Source organism: Hippocampus bargibanti, linkage group LG10 (assembly GCF_051943395.1).
Source record: "Hippocampus bargibanti isolate YZ-2025 linkage group LG10, ASM5194339v1, whole genome shotgun sequence".
Classification (NCBI taxonomy): domain Eukaryota; kingdom Metazoa; phylum Chordata; class Actinopteri; order Syngnathiformes; family Syngnathidae; genus Hippocampus; species Hippocampus bargibanti.
In genome coordinates, this window is record NC_142743.1 from 9,467,240 (window position 1) to 9,494,785 (window position 27,546).

A 27,546-nucleotide genomic window follows, 5' to 3' on the forward strand; every position below is an offset into this window, starting at 1 on the left:
CGCTGGACCCTAAATATATATCTCTCGTGTCCAGAAATAATCAGATTTTCTTCAGAGAATAGTCCACTGCTACCACCACCTTAGACCAGGAAGCTATCAAAGCAGAGGTCTGGCACTGCCACCTCTGTCCATTACGGATGTATATAGGGCCAGAGCTACCAGCACAATTTTAGTTCGCTGACAAAGCTTTTCGGATGTGTTCACCTTTTCATTGACCCTCGTAACTGAGTTTGTTTCAATGTACGGCCCTCCGCTCTCTAATTCCGGCCATTTTGCTTCGAATGTCGCTCGAATGTTAGCCCGCGCGCGTGGGTGTGCGCCTACGTGACTTTGTCAAAACAATACACAGGGACATCAGTTCCATGACGGAAAACACGTATGATGGACAAGTTGGAAGGAGGACAGAGGTCCACATAAAGCAGTCACAATGTGAGAACGACATATGACTCACGCTACCGTCCGTCACTCCGTTTCATTGTCCATGGGTCGGAGTTTTAGTAATAGAAGCGTGGAGAGAGACAAAGACGGCAAAATGACAGGGTTCTAGGTGTGTGTGTGTGAGTGTGTGGGGAGGGGGGACATGAACAGAGGCCGATCCAGCTGCAGTTGTCAATCGAATCATTTCAGAGGTGAACGTTCGTGGCGGTAATTAATTGATGTACAGCGCTTAGCTAATCACGGCTCCGGTAGAGTCAAGAAGGGCATGTCTTATAGAAGATTTGAAAGTAAAACATGGCCTCGTGGTACTGCTAAATTGCCTCTTCAGAGCTGTAACAAAAGAACAATAAAATTCAAGGCCGAATTTGCAAAGAATGAACCGAGGTCGCTAATAGTGCCTTTTTAATTGCTTTTGATAAGCACCTAGAGGTTACGCCAGTTTCCGGTTGTCGACTCAAATTGTCATTTTAATCTCATGAAAATGCTTTTGTTTTGTTATTAGACGTAATGTAACGCCATACGGGGTCCTCGGGCGCCTTCAAATAAAAAGCATTATGTGTTATTTGCGTCACTTAAGTTGAGTGAGGCTATTCGCGCCGGTGTGAGTTGTTGTTTATCAATGACCCTCATTTGCATCCACTTAAGCATTTGATTATTACCTCATTTGGATATGCGGAAATTGACCCGCTGAGCCACGACGGATCCAGTTTGGAATCTCAGTTAGCGACGCATTTCAATATCTGTGTGCGCCTGTATTGTGGATTCGACCTTAGCTATCGGCTCCATTTTTACTAGTTCGCATGCCATCTTTTTAGCCGTTTGTAGACGTCCAAGTAAAAGATTGTCAGCGTCCGTATCAGTGCCATTGAAGTCCTCAAGAGAATCACTCAGTCATCATGAAAATGTCATTGACATTGTGAAAATCTGAAGTTATTTTATAAGCCGCTGAACATTTTAACATACGACGACAATGCTAAATGTCTTAACGTATTTATGTTGACTGCATCCTATTCTTCTGTCCGTTTAATCCGTTAAATTATCGTTTCGCTATACAATTGACACTTGGATAGTATTAGGAAGATAGCATATAGTTAGCCACATCGCGGTGGGGGAAAATTGTTCACATTTTTCAATTTTACTGTCGGGAGTTATGGTGCTCTTCTGTTTGGGTCCTGGATCCTGAAGGTAAAAATTGATGATTGTTGACCAGGATCAATTTAAGAGCAGGGTCCCGACACGCCACACATACACAACAGAATAGTCACAGAGGCTAATCTCAAAGACACCCAATCATCAGGTTTTTGCCGTTTTAAACCACAATCAGGTTCAATGTAAGGCTTCCGCAGAGCTTGGTGATTATCTGATTGTGGTTTAAAACGTGCAACTTTTATACCATCGTCAATATGCGAATCCTTGATTTGAGAGGTACTTCACATTCCATCTTGTTGCGATACCGGAGACTGAGAAACATTCCAAACTTCTGGTCTCTTGCTAGCTTGGATTGGATTGGATTGGATATTGGATATGCCTTTATTAGTCTCACAGTGGAGAAATTTACATTTCACAGCAGCAAAGTGATGAAAGGAAAGAGGTGGCTCTTGACTTTGACTGATCTAATTTGGTTTTACTATATTATATGTGGAGATTACTTTTAGATCGCATGATTTATTGAAATATTACAATATACATAACTCTCACTCAATACATTTTTTGAGAACCGTCCCGAGTTCAAAATGGAAACCTTTACCGTGTTGGTTAAAAATAAACACGTAGGACGATTACAATGACTTTCTGAGTCATTAATTCAAAGTCATTTGAGCGGAATTGAATGTCACTCTTCAGTGCTCACATAGGCTCTTTCTTGTCGGGGTTACGCAAACTTTTAAAGCATCAAATGTGGGGCTTGTTTTGTTTTCGATGGGTCGCACAACGAAATTGGAGAAAGCCACTTGGCCGTCCAATATGTAGTGCGAATAATGTCATAATGATCGTTATCAGGGCATTCTGATGCTGTACAATGTTTTTATTTGTAATTAATTTATGTATTTTTTTCTGAAGTAAGTTTTTAGACATTGAAAATGCATCTCTATTTATTTTATTTTCATATTTATTGCGTGGCTGTTTTACAGGGGTCATTCAATTCAAAAACTGAAACTCGCACTGAACACACTATTTCATGATGATGATTAGGATTTCAATGATTACCTCTAGCAAACAGAAACCCAAAGTACCCTGTTTGAAATTAAAAGATTCTCTAAAAGAACCAACAGGAAGTAATTTGCGTTGCATATCATCGAGTTGAATTTCATTTTTAAAATGAACGACTGAGATGAGCAACACGATGTTTTCAAATATGTCAATGTGAATCTAAATGTGCTGTGCAGTTAGACCTTGACTCACAAATTATACCAACCAATTATATTGTGCAGATTCAAATAATTCGGAATGCCATTTTTTGGCTACAGACACCCAAGGAAAAAAACTACAATATTTTGGGTTCCAGGAAGAAAACAAATTGAACAAATTACTTCCGCTGCTCACCTGCAGAAAAAAATATCCTGTGATTGTAAAGTGTCCTTGAGAGTTTTGAAAGGCGCTTATAAATGAAATGTATTATTATTATAAATTTGTAAGAAAAAATAGCATTGTATTGCATTTGTAAGTCGATTAACCCTTTCAGGGAGCGTGGTTACTACAGTGGACAGCTTATAATAACAATATTATAAGGCGCTTATAAATATTAACATTTATAAGCGCCTTTCAAAACTCTCAAGCTAATTTTCCAGTCACATGATAAGTTTTTCTCTATGGGTGAGCAGCGGCAGCCACACTCGCCAGCATTCACTCAACCCGGAAGTAACTCAAATAGATAGAAATCTAGCTAACTAGCTAATAGATAGCTCCTTAGATAACGAGCCAATAGGGAGCGAGCTAGATAGTTAGACAGCCAGCCAGATAGCTAATAGATAGCTACCTAGATAGCTAGCCAATAGATAGCTAGCCAGCCAGACAGATAGCGAATATATAGCTAATATATAGCTAGCTAGAAAGCTAGCCTGGACAAATTTGTAAGATTTTTTTTTAATCAATGGCTTTAATTAACTCTTTCAGGGACAGTGGACATCTTATCAGGGTATCAGGTTCAAAGGTGCATGAAAGGTTCAATGTATTATTTTTTTTAATGCGTGGGTGGGGGGCTTTATAAAGTTATGTTGTGACCAGCCAATAGTTGCAACAACCGCATTGTTTTCAATGTGTTTTTTCAATGGTCGTACCAGTGCAACAATACCGTATATACGTCTGGCATACAGTATGCGCATACGTTCCAAAATGCATACACCGTAACAACGATCACTGGCCATAACAATCATGCACTGTTCAGGGGCAGTAAAACACCTCCAATTAGATGCGCCGCAGAACAACCGAGATGGGACCTGAGCACACACAAGCAGCTGTGCACACAGACACACGGAAAGAGCAGCGGCAGGCTCTCATTTAGGATTCAGTGATGTGGAACGGAAACATCTGGTCGAGGAGGGGATTAGAGAAAGAAACAAATGGCACACTGGCACACAAACATAACAAATAGCGTCAGCGCCCGCGTACCGTAACACACACACACGAACACACATACACAAGCATACAATGTTAAACAATTAATCAAGAGCTAAGTGATTTTTTTTTTCATTAATCCATAGAAACCTGGATTAGCAACTATGGTTTGGTATCGCATACGGTAACAGATTATTAAAAATTCAAATTTGGTTAACCATATAACAACCTGAGAGTTCCTCAGAGCCACTCCTAAAGACAATCTGAATGTGAGCGCTGTGACATTGACTGTAAATGTTCATGTGATTTTGTTCATGTGTTAGCATTAGCATTAGGCTTGCAAACTGAGCTATGTTTTTGTTTTAAATACACAACGCGCGATGTTCCGAGTTTGATGAGTAGTTGGACAATATATATAACTAGTGGGGGCCTCCGAGATGACTATTTTTTTAACTCATTCACTGCCAGAGAATGTGCAAAAATGTGTCCACTGCAGTGCCTGGGGTTTTGTCATTGTCACTTGAATTCCAGCACCCACAGAATATTAAGTTTTAAGGACTACATAAGCATTAAATACAGCGTTAGAAACCATACATTCTAATCTTTGATCAGAAAAAAAAGAGTTAATTCCTAAATTATATGGGTCTGGAGTTATATGAGCTTGAAATGAGGGCAGTCCAAAATACAATGCAATACATACTGTACATATTGGTTTATATAGTGCTTTAACAACAGCCAAAGCTGGAACAAAGCGCTAAAATGGGAAAAGGGAAATGCTGCCCCTTGTGGAAAGGAAAGAAAATTGCCAGAGGCTATGGCCAGAGGCTATGGCCAGCGCTTTATCAGCATCCAAGCAAGAACCAAAACCCGAACAAATTCGGGAATTGCACTCTACGTTATATTTTCAATTCCTCAATAAATTCAGTGAATGAATTCATTTAAGAATCATACATAATTAAGAGGCTCATACGAGAGGTCAGATACCAGCCTAGCATGACTGAACAAGACATGTAGTCACTTGTGGGCATGGAAGGAGAACACAAGAGGAAGAATAGAAACAAAATTGGGGTGGGTAGGGTTGGGGGAGGAGGGGCTATACTTACATCATCAAACTAACACACTTTCACTTACATGTACTGTGATGAGTGTTATGTGAGAGTATTGTGTTATTTTAACAATCACTTTTTGGGAAACTTCCAGTCAATACGCTTTATTTTAGTCTATGCCTTCATCTTATCTGGGATGCTTTAGTCATTGAGCAGCATTGCTCAAGAGACAACCAAAAAAAAAGTTTACAAAGAAACGGGGAGGGAGTGGAGGCGATGCCTAACAGGCATATCTGCTCACGATTCAGAATAATCCAAATCGTTACAATGTAGCGGAATGGCTCGATAGAGAGATAATTTCAGATACAGACACTCAAATGCCACAGTATACAGTAAGGTCTCAGGACTTTCTTGTTTGACTGTCATTTCTTTTCTTAACCCCACAGTAATGTAACATTATAAAGCGGTCAAAAGTAGGACATACTCCCTCTTTGGAAATGACTTTTCAACTTGCGAGAGGCAGGGAGGGCGCAGATTTGCACAATTATGTCATTCCTTCGTTCCTTTCTTCCTTCCTTCCTTCCTTCCTTCCTTCGTTCCTTCCTTCCTTCATTCCTTCCTTCCTTCCTTCCTTCCTTCCTTCCTTCCTTCCTTCCGCAAAAATGTCCGAATGTACCGTACTGTCGTGACTCAAATGTTCGGAAATTGAGGAGTGTCTGTATCGTCTTTCTTCATCTATGCCATTTCTGCCGCTTGATTCCCAACAACGCGGCTACTACCCTGATGGGTTAAAAGTGATCGTTCGTTCCTGGCGCTACCGATCCATGCGCACCAAATCCAGCAGACATTTAAACAGCTTCTTCCCCCAAGCCATTAACTCTTTGAACTCTTTCAACAGTAGCCAAAATGGAACTGTATAGTGCCACTTAGCAGTTTTTTTTTGACAACGCCTGCAGCGTGTTCTACCGGAAACAAATTCCTTGTGTGTTCTACATACTTGGCAATAAAGATGATTCTGATTCTGATTCTGATCGCTCTTTAGGGTGTTATAAGTGGGATGGTGAAATCAGCAGGAAGCCAGGTGTTGAACAGAATAAGTTATTTTAATCTTGTAGACAGCAGGGACATTGTGAGGTCGGTTGAGGAGAGACAGGGAGGAAAAGAGAGATAGACGCGCTGGGAGAGCATTTATATAAGACGGACAGGATGTGACGTAATAGGATGTGGCATAATAGAATGTCACATCATGTAAAGGCAGGCAGGATATGACGTATCAGGAAGTCCAAGAAAAACAAAACGATGCAAAAAGATGTTCGTACAGCGAATTACCCCAGCAACCCAACACCTCGTCCACTTGGTCCCAGAACCATGTTCTGTCTGTCTGGCTCCTCAAGCCATGCATCCATCCAGCCGCAGACTGTCCAACAGCCCCGACCTTCCACTGAACAAAGCGGGCTGTGAAGATGCTGCCCATTACAGGCGCAAAAAAGCACAATGGCACCGACATTCCTCCCATTCGAAAACAGTACTGGCATATTCATGCTGCCGAAAAGGCGCAACTGCTCAGTACAGTCTCCTCCTTGATGAATGTCGTGGTCAAAAATGCTGAAAAACAATCTGTATCCGTTCCACACGACGCACAACAACACAAAGTGACAAAAGAAAACACAAAAACAGGACAAAAACAACAAAAAAAGCAAGGCTCATCAGAGCACTTGCTGACGGCTGCCTACTCGGGCGCCATCTTGGACTCCTTTTCGGGGCTGGCGTCTTTACCATGTTTGCATCTGTCATGGGATCGTGTGGCGTTCTCTCAGGGGATATTTTGCTCTACTGGTCTTAAGCAGAAATCTACAAAGACTTCCACTGTTCTGAAGTAAGTGAAGGTGGGGGCTACAGGGGGGTGCAGTGGCGGTGTAAAGGCACGAACATAAAGGCTACGCCGACAGTCTTTGATTGACAGGCGGGGGTGTTTCGGTACATCAAAAGAAATGATGATGGGTGTGTTTGAACTTTAATTAATTGGACTACAGAGCCTCACCTTTTATCACTTCCAGGAAAATAAAAACTCTTTAAGCATTTGGAAGTGGTTCTCTGTCATGTTATAAGCACACGCATATTATCCATCCATTTTGTTTCATTTCCTGAGATGAAGGTCGGTCGGTCGGTGCACCCGAAACATGACAGATTTCGTGAGAAGGCTCACTGAAGTTGTAGTGGAAGTTTTACAACCAAAATTTGCATCTAATCCCTCCCCGAGGGGAAGGGAGTGGCAGGCATGTAGCCACCGGGTTGCAAACGGAAGATTCCAGGCAGAATAAAGGAGATCGGAAAAAAACATTCCTCGCCGATTTGATGCGCTGTACAGGGAGATTAAATATAAACATGGTTCTGTTTTTCCTGACAGCTCTCGAGTGAGCCTGCAGACGAACATTTTTTAATCCGTATGTTGGGGGCAAGGATACACGCTGGAAGTTTGGCTACCACAAATTTTCATTTTTCATATTTTGTACTGCTTCTGACTTCCCACTCAGTGACTTTTTTTTTTTTTGTTATTTTGACTTCAAGATGGCGCCGCGAGAGTGGCTGCCTTTCCAGCAACTCATGTATTTTGTTTTTCTACTTTCCTTCCTTTCATCACTTTGCTGCTGTGAAATGTAAATTTCTCCACTGTGAGACTAATAAAGGCATATCCAATCCAATCCAATGCATTTCCAAAAGCAAGTGTGGAATTTTGTCTACATGTTGGGTGTCATATTGTCAATGATGTTTCCCAATACTGCTCTTTGTATAGAAAGTGCCTACACACAAATAAACAGGTAAATAACTCAGTAAATTAGCAAATAAATCAATCATAAATCAATCATAAATACATCAAATAAATCAATAAATAGGTGGCCATATATATATATATATATATATATATATATATATATATATATATATATATATATATATATATATATATAGTAAAGTCTCGTTATATCGATATCGGTTATATCGATACTATTTCTATGCACGCATGGAGAAAATTACATGCAAACAGGGTCGGATATATGGATAGTCCCGGTTATATCGATATTTTTTCGGACTCCCTTGAATATCGATATAACGAGACTTTACTGTATATATATATATATATATATATATATATATATCTAATTGTGTGGCGAGAATTTTCAGTTTACGGCCGTATATTGTCTTCTGCATAAAAGCAGTGCACAAGCGGTTTATTTTAGCGCTGTACTCTCCATGATTATAGTGCGACCTCTCACCCACGCTGCCGAGCCGCCATCAATTGCGCCTGTTCCATCTCGAGCGCGGGTGACGGGTGACAGCAAACGCTTTTTTATCTTTAGCCGTCTACCAGGCACTGGCTGGAAAAAGCGGATGGGCGCATGGCGATAATGGATCTGTCAAGTGGGGGAGGTCATGTGACCGGTCGTACACCGCCATCTCACAGGCTCTGCCGATTAGGCAAATGATTCGGACTGGCCCTCACGAGAGAGAAAGACAAGCTCACCTGTAACGGTTTATTTGCTCACACAAAGAAAATAATTTAATTTTAAAGTCCTCTGCAGCGGTTCTGATTTGATATTCTCATTCTGTGCCAGGGACTCACTTCATTACTTTCTTTTTGTGTTTGCCTCTGATAATTTTACTTTCCTTCTGTTCCTCTTCGCAGAGCGCCAAGTTGGAATCAAAGTAAGAAAAGGGAGCATAGGAAATAAGTCTCCAATTTATTCAGGGACATTTACGGAATTGTGTTTTTTTTAGATAATGGATGGGGGAATTAATCGTTTTTTTTTAAGGGGGTTTGGCAGACAGCACTAAAATGTGCCTTCATCTGCATCAGCCTTTCTAGCAGAAGAAAGAAAGTGTAGATAAAACAAATAAATAAATAAACGAAAAAGGAACATGATTCATTGTCACGTGTTAAATGTGTCAGGTAATCAGTTCATGGCACAGATGAGAACGTCTTTTTGCCCATGAACTCCTAATGAATTTCCTTTTGTGCATTTTTTTGTTCCAATGTTCAACATTGTTTCTCTGCCCTAGAAGAGCCTCCAAGTTGAAAGTAGAGGCAACCTTCACGTTTGTGTCACGTCCGCACGAGGGGAGGCAACAGAACTCGGTGGACGAAAACAAAGAGAAGGGAACTGGAACCAAAATACTCGATGGAGACGGTATAGTTCAAAAAGGGCTTTGTGCCGGTCCCAAGCCCAGATAAATACGGAGGGTTGTGTCAGGAAGGGCATCCGACGTAAAAGCTTGGCCAAAACAAACATGCGGATCAAACCTCTAAAGATAGAGGACACTGATTCGCTGTGGCGACCCCTTGAAGACTGAGACATGCAGGGCAAAACAGAAGGTAAGGCAACCGAACACAGAGGCACGACAGCCGAGCGGGACCAACCTGCGTACTGCTGGGTGACAGGGTCATGAATGGATGAATACACCGGCAAAAACCGAGCGGAACCGGGTGGCTTTTAATCTATCCGTTTATCTATGTATACACCTAGCTGTTTAGCTAGCTGTCTCTCTAGCTAGCTCCCTAGATAGCTCGCTATAATTATTGTTCAAGTTATTCTCATTAACTTTTCATCAATTTTGAGTTCTCTCTCTCTCTAGCCAACAATCTATTCTTTTATCTTTATGTGTACCTAACTGTTTAGGTAGCTGTCTGTCTAGCTAGCTATCTAGCTCACTATAATTATTGTTCAAGTTATTTTCATTAACATTTAATGATTTTTCAGTTCTCTCTCTCTCAGTTTCTCCACGTCAATAAAAACGGTAGCTTGTTTTATAACAGCGGATTTTTCAAAGTGAACAGTTTACTGTGGGAAAACACAAGCTGATAAAAAGAGACAAACGCACACCTCCCCCCCCCCAAAAAAAAGCAAGTGTTTTACGACCTCTGTCTTATCAGTAAAGTCTAACTACACTCCTCTTACCAATTCTTTGAAAGCACCCGAGGGAACACTCCATGCTGACAGCTATAAAAAGGTGCCATTTGTGTTTGTGGGTGTGTGTGTGTGTGTTTCAGTACTGATATGTGACAAAGGATGCCAAAGGATACAACTCCGTAAAGAAAATCTAATTAAAAGTCTATACAGCCACAAGGGACAGAGCACCCTCAGCTGCCCGCCACCACCTCTCCTTCTCTCTGTCTCTCTCTCTCACTCTCAATCTCTGAATGTCTCATTTGAAGGACTTGCAAGACGGTGTAGTCTATCATCTCACTCCCACAGAGATAAAGAGGGATGTTAGGGGAAAACGAGCATGATAAAATGATTCCGGGAACGTAACGAAAAGTTGTCGATTCGGCGAGGCCACTTTCAATCCCGTAAGTAATACGGACCCCTCGCCCCAAAAGGGGTGCCATTTAGAGTTTAAACATTTTTTTCTTATTAAAAAAAAAAGACTCAAAAAATTACAAAAGAACTTTTGCAGCACATTGTTAACATTTTGGTAAGGTTTGGGGTCACAGAGGAGAGTAATGCCACACAAGAAAAGCTGGAGCTGAGATTTGAAACGCTAACCCAATAAAAATGATTTTAAGTGTACCAAAACTACTTCAAAATGACCCCAGAAATGGCGACTTTCAGAAGGTCCCACCCCCTTGTTCGTGACATCATGCTCGGACGTCTTGCCTTGCTCTAGAATCAAAACAATTGCTTCAGATTCGGAGAAGATGCTTTCTTGTTACTCATCCAGTTATTGGATTGGATTGGATATGCCTTTATTAGTCTCAGTGGAGAAATTTAAATTTACATGAATATTATTCAAATAGTTCTGAAGAGGAAAGCATAAATATTTGCAATTGATTAAAGAAGTCCTTCTGTATCAATTCGAGCCGTCAATGACAGCAATGTAGCACCCAGAAAATGCACAAGATGGCGACCAAGCTCCGTTGGAAATGGGCTGATTTGTCTCCTGGGAATTTGTGTCAACTTGTATCAAATAGTCGTCTTGGTGCAACACACAACGATTCACCATCGCGTTATTTTTGTGTTTTGCTTCTAATTTCGCCATCAACACGGATCAGACTAAGGTCTCAAGGACCGCCCCATGACGTAAAAAAGACGCATTGTAGCGGTCCTTCCATCACGTCAATGTATTTTGCTGGACTTCTTTGGTCTGTGGACCTCGTTGCACCCAAAAGCCGCCAGAAGAGGGCGTCCAAGTGCAATTATAAGGAATTTATCAGCCTGTGGAAACGGAGGTGGCCACAGGACGTCGCCATTTCGTGCCTCTTTTTTTCGTTGAGACATCTCCCCTCAATGTTGCCTCAGATTGACAAGGAAGGACTTGTTTAATCGGCCTCATAATGGCACGGAATAAATTCTTTAATCGATTGCAAACATGTATTCTTTCCTCTTCAGAACTATTTGAATCATATTCATCACTGGATGTGTAACAAGAAAGCATCTTCTCCGAATCTGAAGCCATTGTTTTGATTCTCCAGCAATGCAAGACGTCTTGGCGTGACGTCACAAACTGGGGGCGGGACTTTCTGAAAATGCCCAATTCGCAGCTCAATTTTTGGCAGATTTTGGACACTTTATTGGTGTTTTGCAATTGACTAAAAATATCATACTATGTGTTTTGGGTATTTTAGATGCTATTTCAAGTGATTTTACAAATTATGGACACAATTTGTCCGGCGGCGTCGGTTGTCCTTTAAAACAAAATTGATCAAAATTGATGCTCTCCTTTCCTTATTTGTTTATTTTTCTTACCTGAGATGCTCAAATAGACGGCGGGACTGGTGACGTTATCACCCGTCATCTCGTTAACGGCCTCCACGTGGTAACGTCCAGCATCCGCCGTGGTAGTTGCCAGGACGACCAGCTGATTATCCAAGGCGATGACACTGCGATGGACAAGCATAGACAAGGTTACCAAACACAACAAACAAAATCCAGGCAGGTGCACTGTTCGTAGAATTTGGCGCGTTCTGAAACAACGGGCAAAGAAACAATCAAATGCAAGTTTCAGCCGGGAATGAGGATGGAGTCAGCCCTCTTGCTTTTCCATCACCATTTGTCCCCAACAATGTACGCTAATCAATACCACAGGTGAAAAAAATAATCACACCGGACTTTCTTTTTCAGCAGAATTTCTTTCAAGCTGGTTGCGGAGCACGTTGATGGATGGCTGTATTTCACTTCATTAAAGCAAGTCACTGTGGAAAGTGGCAGTGCTAGTCAGCAAGCTCGGTTGTTTATGGTATTTGTGGTATTTTTTCCAGTTCGACAATGACTAGAAACTCCAATTTTTAAACATGAGTTCTCGATAAGATCAATCTTAGAAAAGGCAGGGATGGAGAAAAAAGGGCATGAATGCATGATGATTGCCTTATTTAGTCTGTCTACTAGACAGTGTGTTCCTGATACGCACAAAGGATTTTAGGCCACATAAATAAGGCATAAAGTGAAATTAGATTTGCAATGTGCATCAACGTGAATAGTGTCAATAGACGATTTTATGGGAAGAAAAAAGTACATCTGCGCACTGAGGGCAAGGCAAAGTGACACTGTGTGCAACAAAAATTGAGTATGGCGCAAGATTATATACAGTCCTTTCCCATCTTGATCCAATAGCATAGCGGCGTACAACATAAGCACCGGAAAACTCATTATCAAACAGTTAAAATGTAATTAAGCTATCAGTCGGCCATAGCGTCCGTAAATGAAGGATTTGGTTATTTCATTGGGAAGGGATTAAAGAATTTCATAAGGGGGTGGGAAGAGTCCGTGAGTCTTCCCAGCACCTCGTGAAGGGGACTCGACAGTTGGTAGAAAGCTTGTGTTGCTCTTCGCAGATCTACGATGAGATGCGCGTGTAGCTGTTAGCGCTGCAGTTAGCGCCGCTGTTATTGCAGCTCCAATAATAAGAAGTAGCGGTTGAAGTGGCCACGCGAGATGTCAAAAACGCTCTCCAGTCTGCCTCTTTAGAAGGATGAGGGAATGTTAAGAGAGAACTATTCCATTTGAAAGTGCAGTTTCGGCTGTAATTGTTGAAATCTGGCCTTACAGTACTTTGCAGTCCATACTGGGCAGCATTGAGGTCAATTTGTAGAGAGGCAACATGTTTACGAGCAAGTAGAAGTCGTCCGCAACGTTAATAGTCGTTGTGGAGAGGGAATATAAGTCTGTGAGTATTGTTGTGTGCTCTGATTATGTGTTTTTTTTCTGTTCCGTGTTTAAATGCGCCATTGTTTTAGGCGTTAGCATTACTGTAGCATTGAGCTAGCAGAAATCTGTCAGGTGAATTGGAGTGGTTGATTTGAACCGGTGGTATCTATTCACCCATCCATCCATCTATTTATTGTTACTCATTTTGCTACCTCCCAAGTTTTATTTTATCCTTCTAGCCTCCTATCTAGCTAGCTAGCGTTCTACAAAAATCGAGATGGCGGCATGTTTCATGATTCATACATTCATTTATAAGCTCGTTTTTTTGCTGTACATTTCCTGTTGGGGCTGCAGTTGGCGGAGAGCGCAATTTGGATTGGATGACACTGATTTAGGTTGGCAGAAAGCGCAAATTGGATTGGATGATACTGGCCGTCATGTTAAAACAGGTAAACGACGCTTTAAATGAGCTCAACGTGTACACTTCAGCTTGAATGCACTGGAGGATTTGCCTTTGTGGAGAGAAAAGGTTCTGATTCTAATTTGCAATGAAACTACCATCGATGAAACAGTCGAATGTCAGTGACATTTTAACAAGCCCCATGTTAACGTTAGCATCAATATACTTCTGCGAGAAGTATATTGCAGATAGCAAGTGTGGAAGCTTATGAGCCGTGTGCAGGCTAGCAAGCAGTAACTTCGCCTATGGACGCGGCAAGTTGAATTTCATTCCGATCATTTGGCTGGATTTTTACCAATCACGAGGAATGGAAAACCATTCGTGTTCACGGTGAGTACTATCACAAAGTTAGTTTAAATAATACATTCTGACATTTTGTTGAACAGTGGCCACGCGTGCGTGCACGTTTGCGTACGTGTTTGCATGTGTGTGTGTGCACGCTTGCATAGGTGCACTTGCGTGTACGTGTGTGTGTTTGTGGCTCTCACTGCAAAACATTTCTAAATATATTTTACTTTTATGGCTCTATTAGTCAAAAAGGTTCCTGACCCCCTGATCTACAGTATCTATCTGCAATATCTATCCAGCTATCCTTTTCTGTTTGTCTGTTCGTCCGCCCGCTAGCTAGCCCGCTTTTGTTGCCAGTACTTGAGGCATTGTAGCCTGAGTTTTGAGTCGTTTTGAGGCGACAGTAAATTAACATCTTGATAATACAGTGAGACCTCAACTTACGAACTTAATTGGTTCCCAGACAGAGTGTGTAAGGCGAAAAGTGTGTATCTCGAAGAAAAAAAATCCCATAGGAAACCATTAAAATGGGAATAATCCGTTCCCGGGTTTCCATAAAATATACTTTTCAACTAAATAAGCCTTAAAACTACACACGACATACCTTATTCTATGTATAATAAATGTGCTATTGTATTGTAATGAAAGAAATACACTGAATTGTATCATAAAGTCACTTTATTTACATTTGTGATGGTCATTTACGGCTTGATGGATTGGCGTTGAAGGTCGAAGGTCAAAGGGAATTGCTGTTTGGAAAGAGAGGCGCATTACGTGACGACTGTAATTAAAGAACTAAACTGTGCTGTAAAATAAAGTTTTATTGACCTTTTTGATGGTCATTGATGGCTTATGGAAGGAGAGTCACTTTCCATAAGGACTGTTGGTAACCTAACCTCTGGTGCTGTTCGGTCGTGTGATCCGCCGAAGATCACTCCGCCAGCCGTGCTGGGTGTGTATTATGAAAATAGTGCTTATTATAAGGTTTAATTTTCAGAAATTTGACATTTGTAAGACAAAAAGTTTGTAAGTTGAGGTATTTGTAAGTTGAGGTCTCACTGTATGAGCCTTCTACCTTGGAGCAAACCGGGACATCTTCAATCCGGTTTCTCCTGAAGACAAATTATAAAATATTCACGAACATGCAAGGGGCGACTCACTGCAAAGGGAAAGGAGAAATTCCTTCTCCACCCCTTGTAGCATACTTAAGTCACCTTCGTCTTTGTCTAGGGAGTTTTATCTTTGCGAGTTTGGGGTAGAAAGGTGAACCATGTTCTCCTTTCTCCAAAAAGGAGGCAAGAGGAGGGCAGCGATAAGCAGAGAGGATCTTATCGTATAACAAGAGCTTTTTGACATACACTCCAGACCAACACACACACGGCGTACAGAATGTCTCGGTTGTAATTTTATTCCGAGTGATTTCCCAGGGGGGGCGTCGACAAGAGCCAAAGATTCAACACGTTGCCTGCTATTCTACTTGTGCGCGGCATTCCGTTTTAAAACGTTCTCTGCAGGCAAGTCAGAACACGCACAGATTCCGTAAGATCACCATAAGGGGTCCGGAACGCGATTAGAAGCGTCAAAGTCCATTAATTGAGGCTGGCCGGCCCATTTCGTTTCAACTGTTTTATTCAACAGATGCTGATTAACAGACGACGACATTGCCCCTCTTTCTCTTGTCTGTCATTTGCAAGGATGGCGGTTCCAATGAATTCGGGCACATCAAGTTATCAACATTCAAAAACAGAAGAGGCTCTGAGAATGTAGCAGGAGTAATTAAGATATAATATTAACATTTTCACATGGGTCGACTTCAAAAAACGGGTTTTGGCGTATTTTCTTCCTCTCCTCATTTGCATATTCCCATTTAAATGTTCCATTTGCACGTAAAATTACCAACGATGACACGGGCTGATGTATGCGGTGATTTGCCTTGCTCGTTTGTTTCAAACTGGGAGGTCTCAGGCTTGATTCCCCATTAAATGAACACATGCAGCGCTGTTATCGGAAGAAACCCGGCAGAAAATAAATGAAATGTGCCAATGTGTGTCGGCTCCAGCAGCACAGATTAGAGCACCTCCATTTATTGGATTTTTTTTTTTTACCATACCCAAAAAAATAATAATAGAATTCTTCCCGTGGGAAGGTGGTCATATAGTTTCTCAAAACAACATGTATACAGCGGAACTAATTGGGGGTAGATCTCTATCAGTTGGAACCAATTGGCCGATGCATTAAAGTAGTTTTTCGTGGGCTCAAAACACTGAGCACAATACAAAGGATTGTTGTATACTTTTTATTTATAGCCTGATGATGCCCAGTGTTAGCGGTGAGCCACATGTATTGCATACAATGCGGGAGAAACGTGAAATGCATGGTTTGGGCCAAAAAAAAGCACAATTCAAAATGGTTCTTTTGCAAAGATTTGGCTGCATCATGTTGTAAAAAGCAATTAATAAAATAAAATAAAGACCATCAGGAAACAAATTCCTGCGAAATGGAAATACAGACGCTCCCCAATTTACGAACGAGATACGTTCCGAACAGTCGTTCGTAAGGTGAATTCGTTCGTAAGTTACTTGAGTGCTATATTTTGAATGGAATGTATGTTTAAGGCTTATATACGTCTGTTTAAGGTTTATTTAAATATGTTTAATGCTATGTACATGTACAACTGGAGAGAATAGTACATATGTTACTCCAAAAATGTTCGTATGTACCGTTGTTCGTAACTCGACTGTTCGTAAGTAGGGGAGTGTCTGTATAAGCCAAAGGTATATCATGATTCACGGTACTGGGTTAATATACTCTGAATGGTTGACCTAAACAATGAAGTTTGTTCTTTGAGGTGCTGACATTGCTGCATGCAGGGATGTGAGCATAAAATAAATAAATAATAAATAAACAAACAAATAAAGAAATAAAGAAATAAATACAATGCACTGCTAAAGTTGAACTGTAAGGGGCCGATTAATAGTTCATGAGTGACCCCCGCAAAAGATGATGTCACAAATATGGTCCCTTGTAGCATCTAATATGCATAGAGGAGTGATGTGGGGGGAGGTAGAAATATTTTGGGGGAAATGACTTATATCGTGGAGACATCAATTGAAGATGAAATCAAGTCATTGCCCAAGTAATAAATGAAACGTCCATGTGGCTGAATTACGATTAAAAGAATGGCAGATTAATAAGCTTCTTCTTCTTTTCCTTTCGCCTTTTCCCTTAATACTACTACTACTACTACTACTACTACTACTACTAATAATAATAATAATAATAATAATAATAATAATAATGAGACATTCACAGACACGTGGAATATTCCCTTGCGCAAACGGAGCCTATATTGTACTTTGGAAGGTGCGTTTGTCAAACGTGTCCGTTCAGACTGAAGTGAAGGTGCAAACAAATCTGCAAACAAAAACGCATGAAAGCGACCCAAGTCGGATATGAAAAAAAATCTGAATCGAGCAGTTCATACCACCATGAATGAATGAATGAATGAATGAATGAATGAATGAATGAATGAATGAATGATATAATGGCTTCATCGTAGTCAATAGACAAGAACAAACTAATACATGTGTCAAGATTCCATACTCTGGAACGGATCAATTGGATTTGCATGACTTCTAATAGGAAATGTTACTTTGGTTTTCATACAATTTGATTTTTGATTAGATTTTCCAGAACAGATTCATCACAAAAACTGCGATTGCATGTTTTTGGCTAGAAGCAAGAGATTAATGGCATTTTTAATGTAAGTGAACGGCAAATTCAATTCATAAGGTTCCACTGTGTGTATAATACAATAACACGATTGACCAACGGTGCACTTGATGATGATGGTTAACGGTTCATTTTGGATGACTGCGACACTGTGGGGGAATAGACGGTAGCTATTTGCCATCAGTACCTCATTCATAAAATATGAACCGTTAACAAGCAATCAAAGCCACTGTCAAACACACCTAAGCAAACGCTCCCTGTGTCAGCGCTGAACGGGAAGTTGCGTGTTTACATTACTGATGTGTGGGTGTTTGTCTGCCATTCGCTTTTGGGATGAGAAACTGCCCCCCTCGCACCCAAAAAAATGTGGCCACCGTCAGCCTACCTGCAGTCCACACAAGCGTACTTTGAATAGGCGGCAAGCTGCCTATCGCGGATGCACGAAGGGAGCGGGCACGGCTGCCTTGGGCTCTGCTGGCAGTCGCGTGGATCCAGAAATCTTAAAACATTGTGCATCTGCACTTTGAAACGAATAAAGGAAAAAAAAATCAGAGCGGTCACGGAAATGAGTTGCTTGGGGAAAAGACAAATGTGGCTTTGGCTTGAAAATCTTTGAGATAATTAACAGTGAAATTGGAAAGGATGACTGGAAGCTACGCAGGCAGCAACAATGCAGGAAGGGCTGTTACTTTTGGTGGACTGCAATACATCAATTTTGACCCACAAACACAAACAACCCCCCATCCCACCTATACGCACTATGTTGTATTCAACACGTGAGCTTGAACATGAACACCCAACCCAGACACATTTGTTTTTTACTTTTTTTCCCACTGGATTTGCACAATTATTTAACTCATTCACTGCCATACGACGTGCACAAATGAGTCTACTCCAGTGTCATTTTTCACTCAAATTGCAGGACCTACAAATATTGAGTTTTAGGACTACATAAACATTTAATACAGCATTTAGAAACCTTAGACTTCAGGACCTTAGAAACGTGTCTTTGTGTTGTCATATTATTTATTATTTAGTTGTTTTTTTATTATTTTTTTAACTTTATGTTACTTCCGGGTTGAGTGAACGCTGCCGCGTGTGGCTGCCGCTGCTCACCTGCAGAAAAAAATATCCTGTGACTGTAAAGTGTCCTTGAGAGTTTTGAAAGGCGCTTATAAATGCAATGTATTATTATTATTATTATTATTATTATTATTATTATTATTATTAAAAACAGTTACTTCCTAAGTTGTATAGGGCTGGAGTTATCTGAGCTTGAAATGGGGGCAGCTATACAAAATATAATTCAATACATACAGTGATTTATATAGCGCTTTAAAAATGGCTGAAGCTGTGAATAAAGGCAAATTCTGCCCCCCGTGAGAGGAAAAACATTGCCAGAGGTCTGGCCAGCGCTTTATCGGCAGCCCTCTTAAGAAAAAACAAAACCTGAACAAATTTGGGAATGGCGCCCCACGTCTCACTTTTCAATTCCCGAATAAATTCGGGAATGGCAGCAAATGAATTAATCCCAAATCAATTTTTGTTGACATTTTGCTTTCAGTGTGCCCTTAATCCTATTTTGTATTCAAAGCACACACTACCTTAAAAAATATTTAAAAAGGGGCATTTCAATCAATTTGACTCCCACACCATTTCAATATATCCAACTTATGTGTTTATGTCTTAGTTTTGCTTCATAAATCTTGATTCCCTCCCAAGCCTAAGAAATATAGGCAATATATGTGACTGCAAATTAGAGCAGTAAATGGGAGGGAGAGAAGAGGTGTGGAGAAAAAAAAAGAAATTATGGTAAAGGTTACTGCGGTAATGAACCCTGATGTGTTTGTGGGATATTTTAACAGCCCCCTTCACTGAGTCAGAAAACATTTTACTACCTTTCACATTCTCCACCCCCCCACAGACTCTGCAGCTTTGTGACTTCTAATTAATGCACTGCCTACATCACCACCTTTCTTCCTCAATCACCTTTAGAGCTCCTTCAAACTGCCAAGCGGCCTGAGAGAGTGACCTCGACACCGTGGCTCACAGAGATAACACCGACAATAAAAAGCACACAGGTACAACTTCCTGACACGCACGCTCTGTGTTGTTCAATGGCAAGTTTTTTTTCTTTTTTCTAGGAGCTTGAAAATGTTTTTCTTTCTTTTTGTTTTGTTTTCTTGTAGAGATAATCTACAAAAAACAGCGCAATTATTAACTCATTCACTGCCAGGCAAAAATGTGTCTACTCAAGTGCCAGGGTTTTTGTCATTGTCACTCAGGAATGAAAGTAGAAAAACAAAATTCATGAGCTGATGGAAAGGCAGCCACTCTCACGGCGCCGTCTTGAAGTCAAAAGAACAAAAAAAAAAAACTAAATAACAAAACATATAACAACACAATGACAATATGACAACACAAAGACACATAGTCATTCCTTCCTCGGCACTTTCTGTACCCTGTTTATTACATGAAGCAGTTCTAGAAGAAAGAGGAGAGGATAAAAGCATCTTTTCACCAGCGAGAGTGGTTGCCTTTCCAGCAGCTCATGCATTTTGTTTTTCTACTTTCATTCCTTTCATCACTTTGCTGCTGTGGAATGTAAATTTCTCCACTGTGAGACGAATAAAGGCAAAATCCAATCCAATCCAATCCAAATTGCAGGACCCACAGAATATTGAGTATTAGGACTACATAAACATTCAATGCAGCATAAGAAATGTTAGACTCTACTTTCATCAGAAAAAAAGAGTTAATTCCTAAATTGTATTGGTCTGGAGTTATCTGACCTTGAAATGGGGCACCTGTACAAAATACAATACAATACATAAATATTGGTTTATATAGCGCTTTAACAACAGCTGAGGGTGTAAAAAAACGCTAATATGGAAAAAAGGGAAACGCTGCACTTTATCAGCACCTATGCAAGAAAACCGAACAATTCAGGCATGGCGCTCTACGTCATATTTTTAATTCCCAAATAAATGGCAGTGAAAGAGTTAAATGACAGATTTACCGCCAGAAGTTTTTTTTCTTTTGGATTGGATTGGATTTACTTGTATTAGTCTTACAGTGGAGAAATTTACATTTCACAGCAGCAAAGTTATGAAAGGAAGAGCAAAGGAAAGACAGAACTAGAAAAACAAAATACAGGAGCTGATGGAAAGGCAGACACTCACGGCGCCATCGTGAAGTCAAAAGAACAAAAATAAATAAATATATAATATGACAACACAAAGCCACATAGATTCATTCATTCTTAAGCACTTTCTGTACCCTCTTTGTTACATGAAGCAGTTCTAGAGGAGAGGGTCAAAGCGTCATTTTCACCAGCGGATCTGGGACGTCATGGTGGAATGTGCACGTCTACTACAAACTAAATGTTGAAAGCAAACACGAAGCTGTAGCATCCATTCACGAAAAAAGATTGTCTCACATCTCCTGTCCCACGTAAATCCACTTCAGTTCCAAGCCGCGACACTTCCACATTCAAAGTTGCAATTGTATTTTTAAATGGACCTTGTAAGTTATGAGCTGGGAATCAGCATTTGGCGTAATAGCAGAGAAAAAAAGAAAAAGAGTGTACGCATCATTTGAAACACACCGACCTTTGGATTGGATTGGATGTGCCTTTATTAGTCTCGCAGTGGAGAAATTTACATTTCACAGCAGCAAAGTGATGAAAGGAATGAAAGTAGAAACACAAAATACATGAGCTGCTGGAAAGGCAGCCACTCTTGCGGCGCCGTCTTGAAGTCAAAAGAACAAAAAAAAAAAACAACAACTCCACAACAAATAGGTAGCGACCCGGAAACTGCCGTTAATCACTCATCAAATTCAACTCATTGCCGATCGAGACGGTTTATCAATGTCTTTGTGAATTTATTGCTTGCCTTACAAAATCATGGTGGAACACAAAGGGAGTTCGGCTGCTTACGCGGCGACGTATTCATGAAAAGTACGCTGGCTAGTCTGCTACTGGCTAGTAGCTTGTATGACAGGCGGATGGATGTAAAATGACATAAGAGGTGCAGAAAAAGTTGATTGGAAGGGAACCTTGCCACGAGTGAGCTCTCAGAGGCAAAAAAATTGGATTTCATACCCATTTTTATATGCTTTAATAAAGTATATTTCCCCCCCTTCCTTATTTCTGCTTTTAACAGCTTAATGTGGCCGCACCATGAATGACTATTTGAACATTACATCGCACGTTCATTTCGGGAATGTTCACATCAAGTCACATGGGAAAAGAATTGGATGAGAGTAGTATGTTAAATATACACTGAAAAAAACAACAACAACAACCAAAAAAAACCAACCTGTGATAAGTAACAAGTCAGCTAGCTATATTGCTTGTGTTTGTGTGTCCGTCCATTCAGGCGCATCACCATTGTAGGTGGACGGCTGTTGGAGACAAATGGCCTTTATCCTAATTAGCGCTAATTACATGTGCTGCCGATTAAGTGCACAACTAGCGGTGAACTCCACGGTTATCACTTTGCCGGAAGCACACTTATTCCAGGGCTGGATTTAGTTTACATAGTCCCTGAAAGTGACATAACAGAGATGTGTATCAGAGAATTTCAAGATCTTCATTTTGGAATCTGGATTTTTTTCAATGTGGGTAAAATCTGAAAACTGCCAATTAAGGAACTGATAAAAAAATATGTTAAAAATGCTTTAGTGTTTTTAAAGGCTTGTGGTACCCGTTTGTTTACAACACATACCTGTCAACCTGCGAAACAATATGACCTTACTAACGGCCCAATTCTTCCTTACTGAGAAAAAAAAAACCTACGCATGTGTAATATTTCATTGCGCAATTTGATGAACAAAATTTCACATGTAAACATTGATACTTTTAACAAGTTACAACATATTACTAGCAATAATCTAGTATGTTCTTTATTGTTGAGCAATGTGACTTTTTTGCTGTGGACAAATTGAATTTGTCAACAGCAAAAATTTGAATTTGTGTTCTTACGATGTATAATGTTAAAAAATATGAATGATATTACGGCGAAAAAAAATGTTTTATTCAATTGATTTCAAAATAAAATTCCATTTGAGTGGCACTTGTCTTCTTGGAACGTGTGTTTCTTCTCGAGACTGTCACACAGACTTGTTTTCTCAGTGCTCGATTTCGCTTTTTACGAGTGGCGATATTTGTTACAATTAACATTACTGCTACTATTTCATGACGAAAACGAAATGGAAATTATCTCAAAATCATATTTTACAATTTTTGCGTTTCCCGTATAAACTTTCTTGTATGCTGTACACATCTAAAAATTTGCAAAGATCGTGCAGAATACTGCAAAATATGGCCGGTTGACAGGTATGAAAACATTAACGGCAAGCTGCTAGCCGCTAATGAAATTGCTGAATCAAACTTAAAAATGTCATCTAAAATCTCCTTGAAACGACTGTTCTTATCAAATTCTGGCTCTTATCTGACTGTAAAAAAAATTAAATACAGTGATACCTCGGCTTACGAACGCTTAAGCTAACGAACCTTTCGCCTTACGAACATTGAATTTGCGAGAATATAATCTTGGAATACAAACTAGTTTTTGGGAAAAACACGGCGCGCTACAATAGCTGGCGGAGTAGTTTTCGGCGGAAGAACATCAAACCACACGGCCGAAATGCGCCACAGTGGCTGCCGGACTACTTTCAACACATCCTTTCTGTGAGTGGGCCGAGTCCGACCGAAAAAGACCTCACCACAGGCTAGTGTTCAGCCAAAGAGGACACAAAACAAAATTACGGTCGAGCAGAAGAAGGAGATCATCGAGAAACACGAACGAGGTGTGCGTTTTATGTGACTTAGCGTCCCAGTACCAGTATGCTAAGTCGACCATTACTGCGTGTGCCTAAGGGTGTTTCTCTGTTGTCTAAGCAACGGTCTCAGGCCATAGAAGAGGTTGGAAAAAACCTCTGTTGATTTGGATTAACGAACAGCAGCTCGTAGCGGACAGTGTGTGAGGGTATTATCGCCGAGAAAGCACGGCAATAAACGGTTGTTGGTGGGTACTGTTGAATCTCTTGCTCGGTGGGAGATAAAAAACTCATTGGATTGCATCTCTGCCAGATCTCAAGGAAGATGAGGCTGAACATGTGGATGATATGAGGTAAACATGTCAAGCTGTCAAGCAATCAGAAGCAGCAGAAAGAAGCTGACGCTGCACTCAAGGGGTGGGAGAGGACGGTAAATCAATTGGAGTCCGGGAGATTTCACATAGTGACACTTTGACAGCATCCGTTTCACCTGAGGGACATTTTAACGGCCTCTATCGAAGCACAGACGGCCTTGCGTTAGAAAGCACAAACTGTACATTCAGATCCCTACAGTGGGTGGTTTGGAAGGAGAGCTGAGGGCCGTGAACATGTCACTCACTGGGTGATTTGAGTGCATTTCTTCAAGCCGGTTTAAGAAATAGCTCATATGGCTCATTTACTCAGCTTCAGAGACAGCACGCGACATCTTTAGAGGCAAGGTGCTTCCACTTCATAGTATGTTATTGTCCCTGGAAATACATGGTGGTCAACCCTCCCGCATTTTGTCAATGCAAAATATGTGAGCTAGCTACCCGGGTGGACATTTTTGGCTCATGTTCTTGTATCTCCTCCTTAGAAATTGGCAACATGATTCATTTAGCAAGCTAAGTAATCAATGATAAGGTTTCTTCAGCCATCATCTGTACTTCTTTGAAGGTGTCGGACACTCCGCTTTTCATCCAAACAGCTTCGTCAGTGGACTAAAGTTGTGTTGGTAACTCTGGCCCTATATACAGTAAATTCTCATTATATCGGTATCGGTTATATTGATAGTACTGAATATTACGATACTATTTTCATTTCCCGGCAAATTTCTAGTCTTATATGTATAATTAGTTCCATTTAGTACTATACCGGGTTATTACGATAATCCGGTTACTACGATGTCCTTTTCATCTCCCACCAGCCATTTTGCTCTGCTTATATCGATACAAAAGCAGTTTAAGCTGAATCGATATTTGTGTAAGTGTTTCTATACAGTACCACCATTAGTGATATCTGTATCGGTCACACCGTTGGTCACGTGACCAGCTTTCGCGTCTTGCACAGTGTAGCAGAGCTGCAATAGCATCTGAAACATACTGTAGTCTTCTTATATACAGTACCGTTATTCAACACCAATTTCAACCATGGGGAAACGTAAGAATTGTGACCTCGGAACGACGTACAAGGCAATAGTGGCTGTCGAGGAGAATCCAACAAGGAGCAAATCCTCCATCGCGAAAGAGTTCGACATGCCGCAGAATACTTTATCAACGTAAGTAATGTAAACGTTGCAGTTTTTGTTTTCCATACATGTATTTAATTGTGTTGTATTCAGATATCTTTATCACTTGCAATAATCACTGTTTTTTTATACAGTATGTACATGCTGGCGTTCATGGTTTCTCTCGTGTGTATAGAACAATGTCGGGTGTTACTCAGAGTCACGATTACAAGAGTGCATTATGAAAATAATAAGACGTTTTTATTTAATGCATAAGTTTATTTTTCACTTCACTACAGTACAAAAGCATGCCAGACACACAATCCATGAACTCAAGGAGCAAATTACATGCCATATTAAAGATCCCCCATTTATTGCCCCCTTTTAACGCAGTTTGGCGTAGGATCGGATATATCGATAGTCCGGTTATATCGATATTTTTTCCAACTCCCGAGACTTTACTCTGTATCCCTATTGGACACAGGTGAGCGCTATACAACCTTCCTCGGAAATTGCTGAAGAAAACGTAAAAATGTGGTCTGAAAGGACAACCGACATCACTTTTTTGTTTATTAACTGACATCAGAAAAAGTTTTATAGCATCTAAAATACCCAAAACGGTATGATATTTTTATTCAAATGCAAAACACCAATAAAAATGACTCAAAGTGTCCAAAATCTGCAAAAAAAAATGAGCTGCGAATTGGGTATTTTCAGAAAGTGCCGCCCCCAGTTCGTGACGTCACGCCAAGACGTCTTGCATTGCTGGAGAATCAAAACAATGGCTTCAGATTCGGAGAATATGCTTTGTTGTCACACATCCAGTTATGAATATGATTCAAATAGTTCTGAACAGGAAAGCATACATGTTTGCAATCGATTAAGGAAGTCCTTCCGTGTCATTTTGAGGCATCTGGACTGCAATGTATCGTCCCAGAAGAGGCAGAAAAAATGGCGACCAGCTCCCGTGAGGAATGAATCAGCCCGTTTCCACAGGCTGACAAATTCCCTCCATGGAGCTTGGACGCCCTCCTCTGGCGGCTCTTGGGTGCAACACGAGGTCCCCAGACCAAACAAGGACAGCAAAATACATTGACGTGATGGAAGGACCGCTACAATGTGTCTTTTTTTCGGTCAGGCGCGTTCCTTTAGTGACGTCACATACGGACAGACTTAAAATACGCTCAGTAGAAGTCATTTGGATTGGATTTGGATTGGATTTGCCTTTATTAGTCTCGCAGTGGAGAAATTTACATTTCAGAGCGGCAAAGTTATGAAAGGAATGAAATTTGAAGTCATTTTACAAATTATGGACACAACTTGTCCGGAGTCGGTTGTCTCCGTGGCTTAAATCGACTGTCGTTATCTTTGGTCTGTCTGATTGCCTCTAATGTTCTTAGAAGTAATCAGATTAGCTTCAGGGAATAGTCCACTGCTCCGCCAACCTATCAGAGCAGAGGTCTGGGACCACCACCTCGGTGAGGTCCAGAGTTACCAGCACGACTTTGGTTCGCTGACAAACCTTCAAAGCAGTACAGATGACGGCTGAAGAAACCTTTTCATCGATGGACCACTCCTGTACGACTGAGAGCTTACACAGATGTTCAGCCATTAATGTAGCTTCTATTCCATGCGCCTGAAATGCGGTGCGCCCAATGACATTGTATGATGGCATGTGATCCACACAGAGAAGCTAACTAATGATAAAACAATGATGTTTTGAGTTTCTGAAAGGTTTTGGTGTCAATTGAATTTTCTTTTATGACAGAGTGGTTTAGCAAGACGATATTCAACTAAACAAATAAAATGATAAAATGATGAAGCCTGAGTGTAATTAGGTAATAATATTTAATGTTTTGCTAATAGTAATGGGCAACACAGTAGTCGATAGAGACACCATTTCACTCAGTAATACGAATGAGTCAGCAATAATAGTACTTTGTGAGAACAATGACTCAACATGATGACGAGATGCAAAAGTCGAGGCGTCGTTAGTCTCGGCGTCGTCTCTAATGACAAGAAATTTGATCGCAAATCAATGCAAACGGAAATAAGCTTTCTGCCCAGAGGCGAAAGCATTTTCATCTACATTATTTTGTAACCTCACACCCACACAAGCACACACTTTAGCATATGCTAACTCTTTTTGCCGCAAAAAAAATAAATAAATGCAGCGTCTACACTCGACGAAAATGTACATGAGGGCGGTTGTGTCAACTTAGAAGAAGTTTTGTTTTGACTGAAGAGAAAAATGTAAATTGTGTGACCCAAAAATGAGGACAGTGTATTCAGAAAAAAAGAACGCAGTGTACATCAATTGACAAAGAAGAAAATGTAACATCCATCGTTTTGTGTTTCTTTGTCGACCAAACAATGAACTGAACTGCATCCAGTGTACTATTTTGGTTGCCGGGGCAACAGGACAACAAACGGCTGCTGAAAGTGTTCTGTTGTGTTTTTTTTTTAAACCCTGCATTGCAGAAAAAAATGCATTGCAAACTGGTTTGTAGGCCAATTTTAGGCTTTTGCCTACAATTGGCTATTTTTACTCTGGTGTGAGTCATACACAAAAGTATTCTTGAAATATGAACCCTGAAATAACTATGAAGAGGAAAATGA

At 40.6% G+C, this 27,546-nt stretch overlaps 1 protein-coding gene across 1 annotated transcript in view; it reads right to left on the reverse strand.

Moving 5' to 3' along the window:
- Positions 1-27,546, reverse strand: part of sdk1b (sidekick cell adhesion molecule 1b) — a 326,663-nt gene that overhangs the window by 166,767 nt on the left and 132,350 nt on the right. Inside the window, exon 5 of the mRNA XM_089005907.1 lies at positions 11,780-11,913. Coding sequence (XP_088862033.1) covers positions 11,780-11,913 — 134 coding nt within the window. The remainder of the gene's footprint in view (positions 1-11,779; positions 11,914-27,546) is intronic.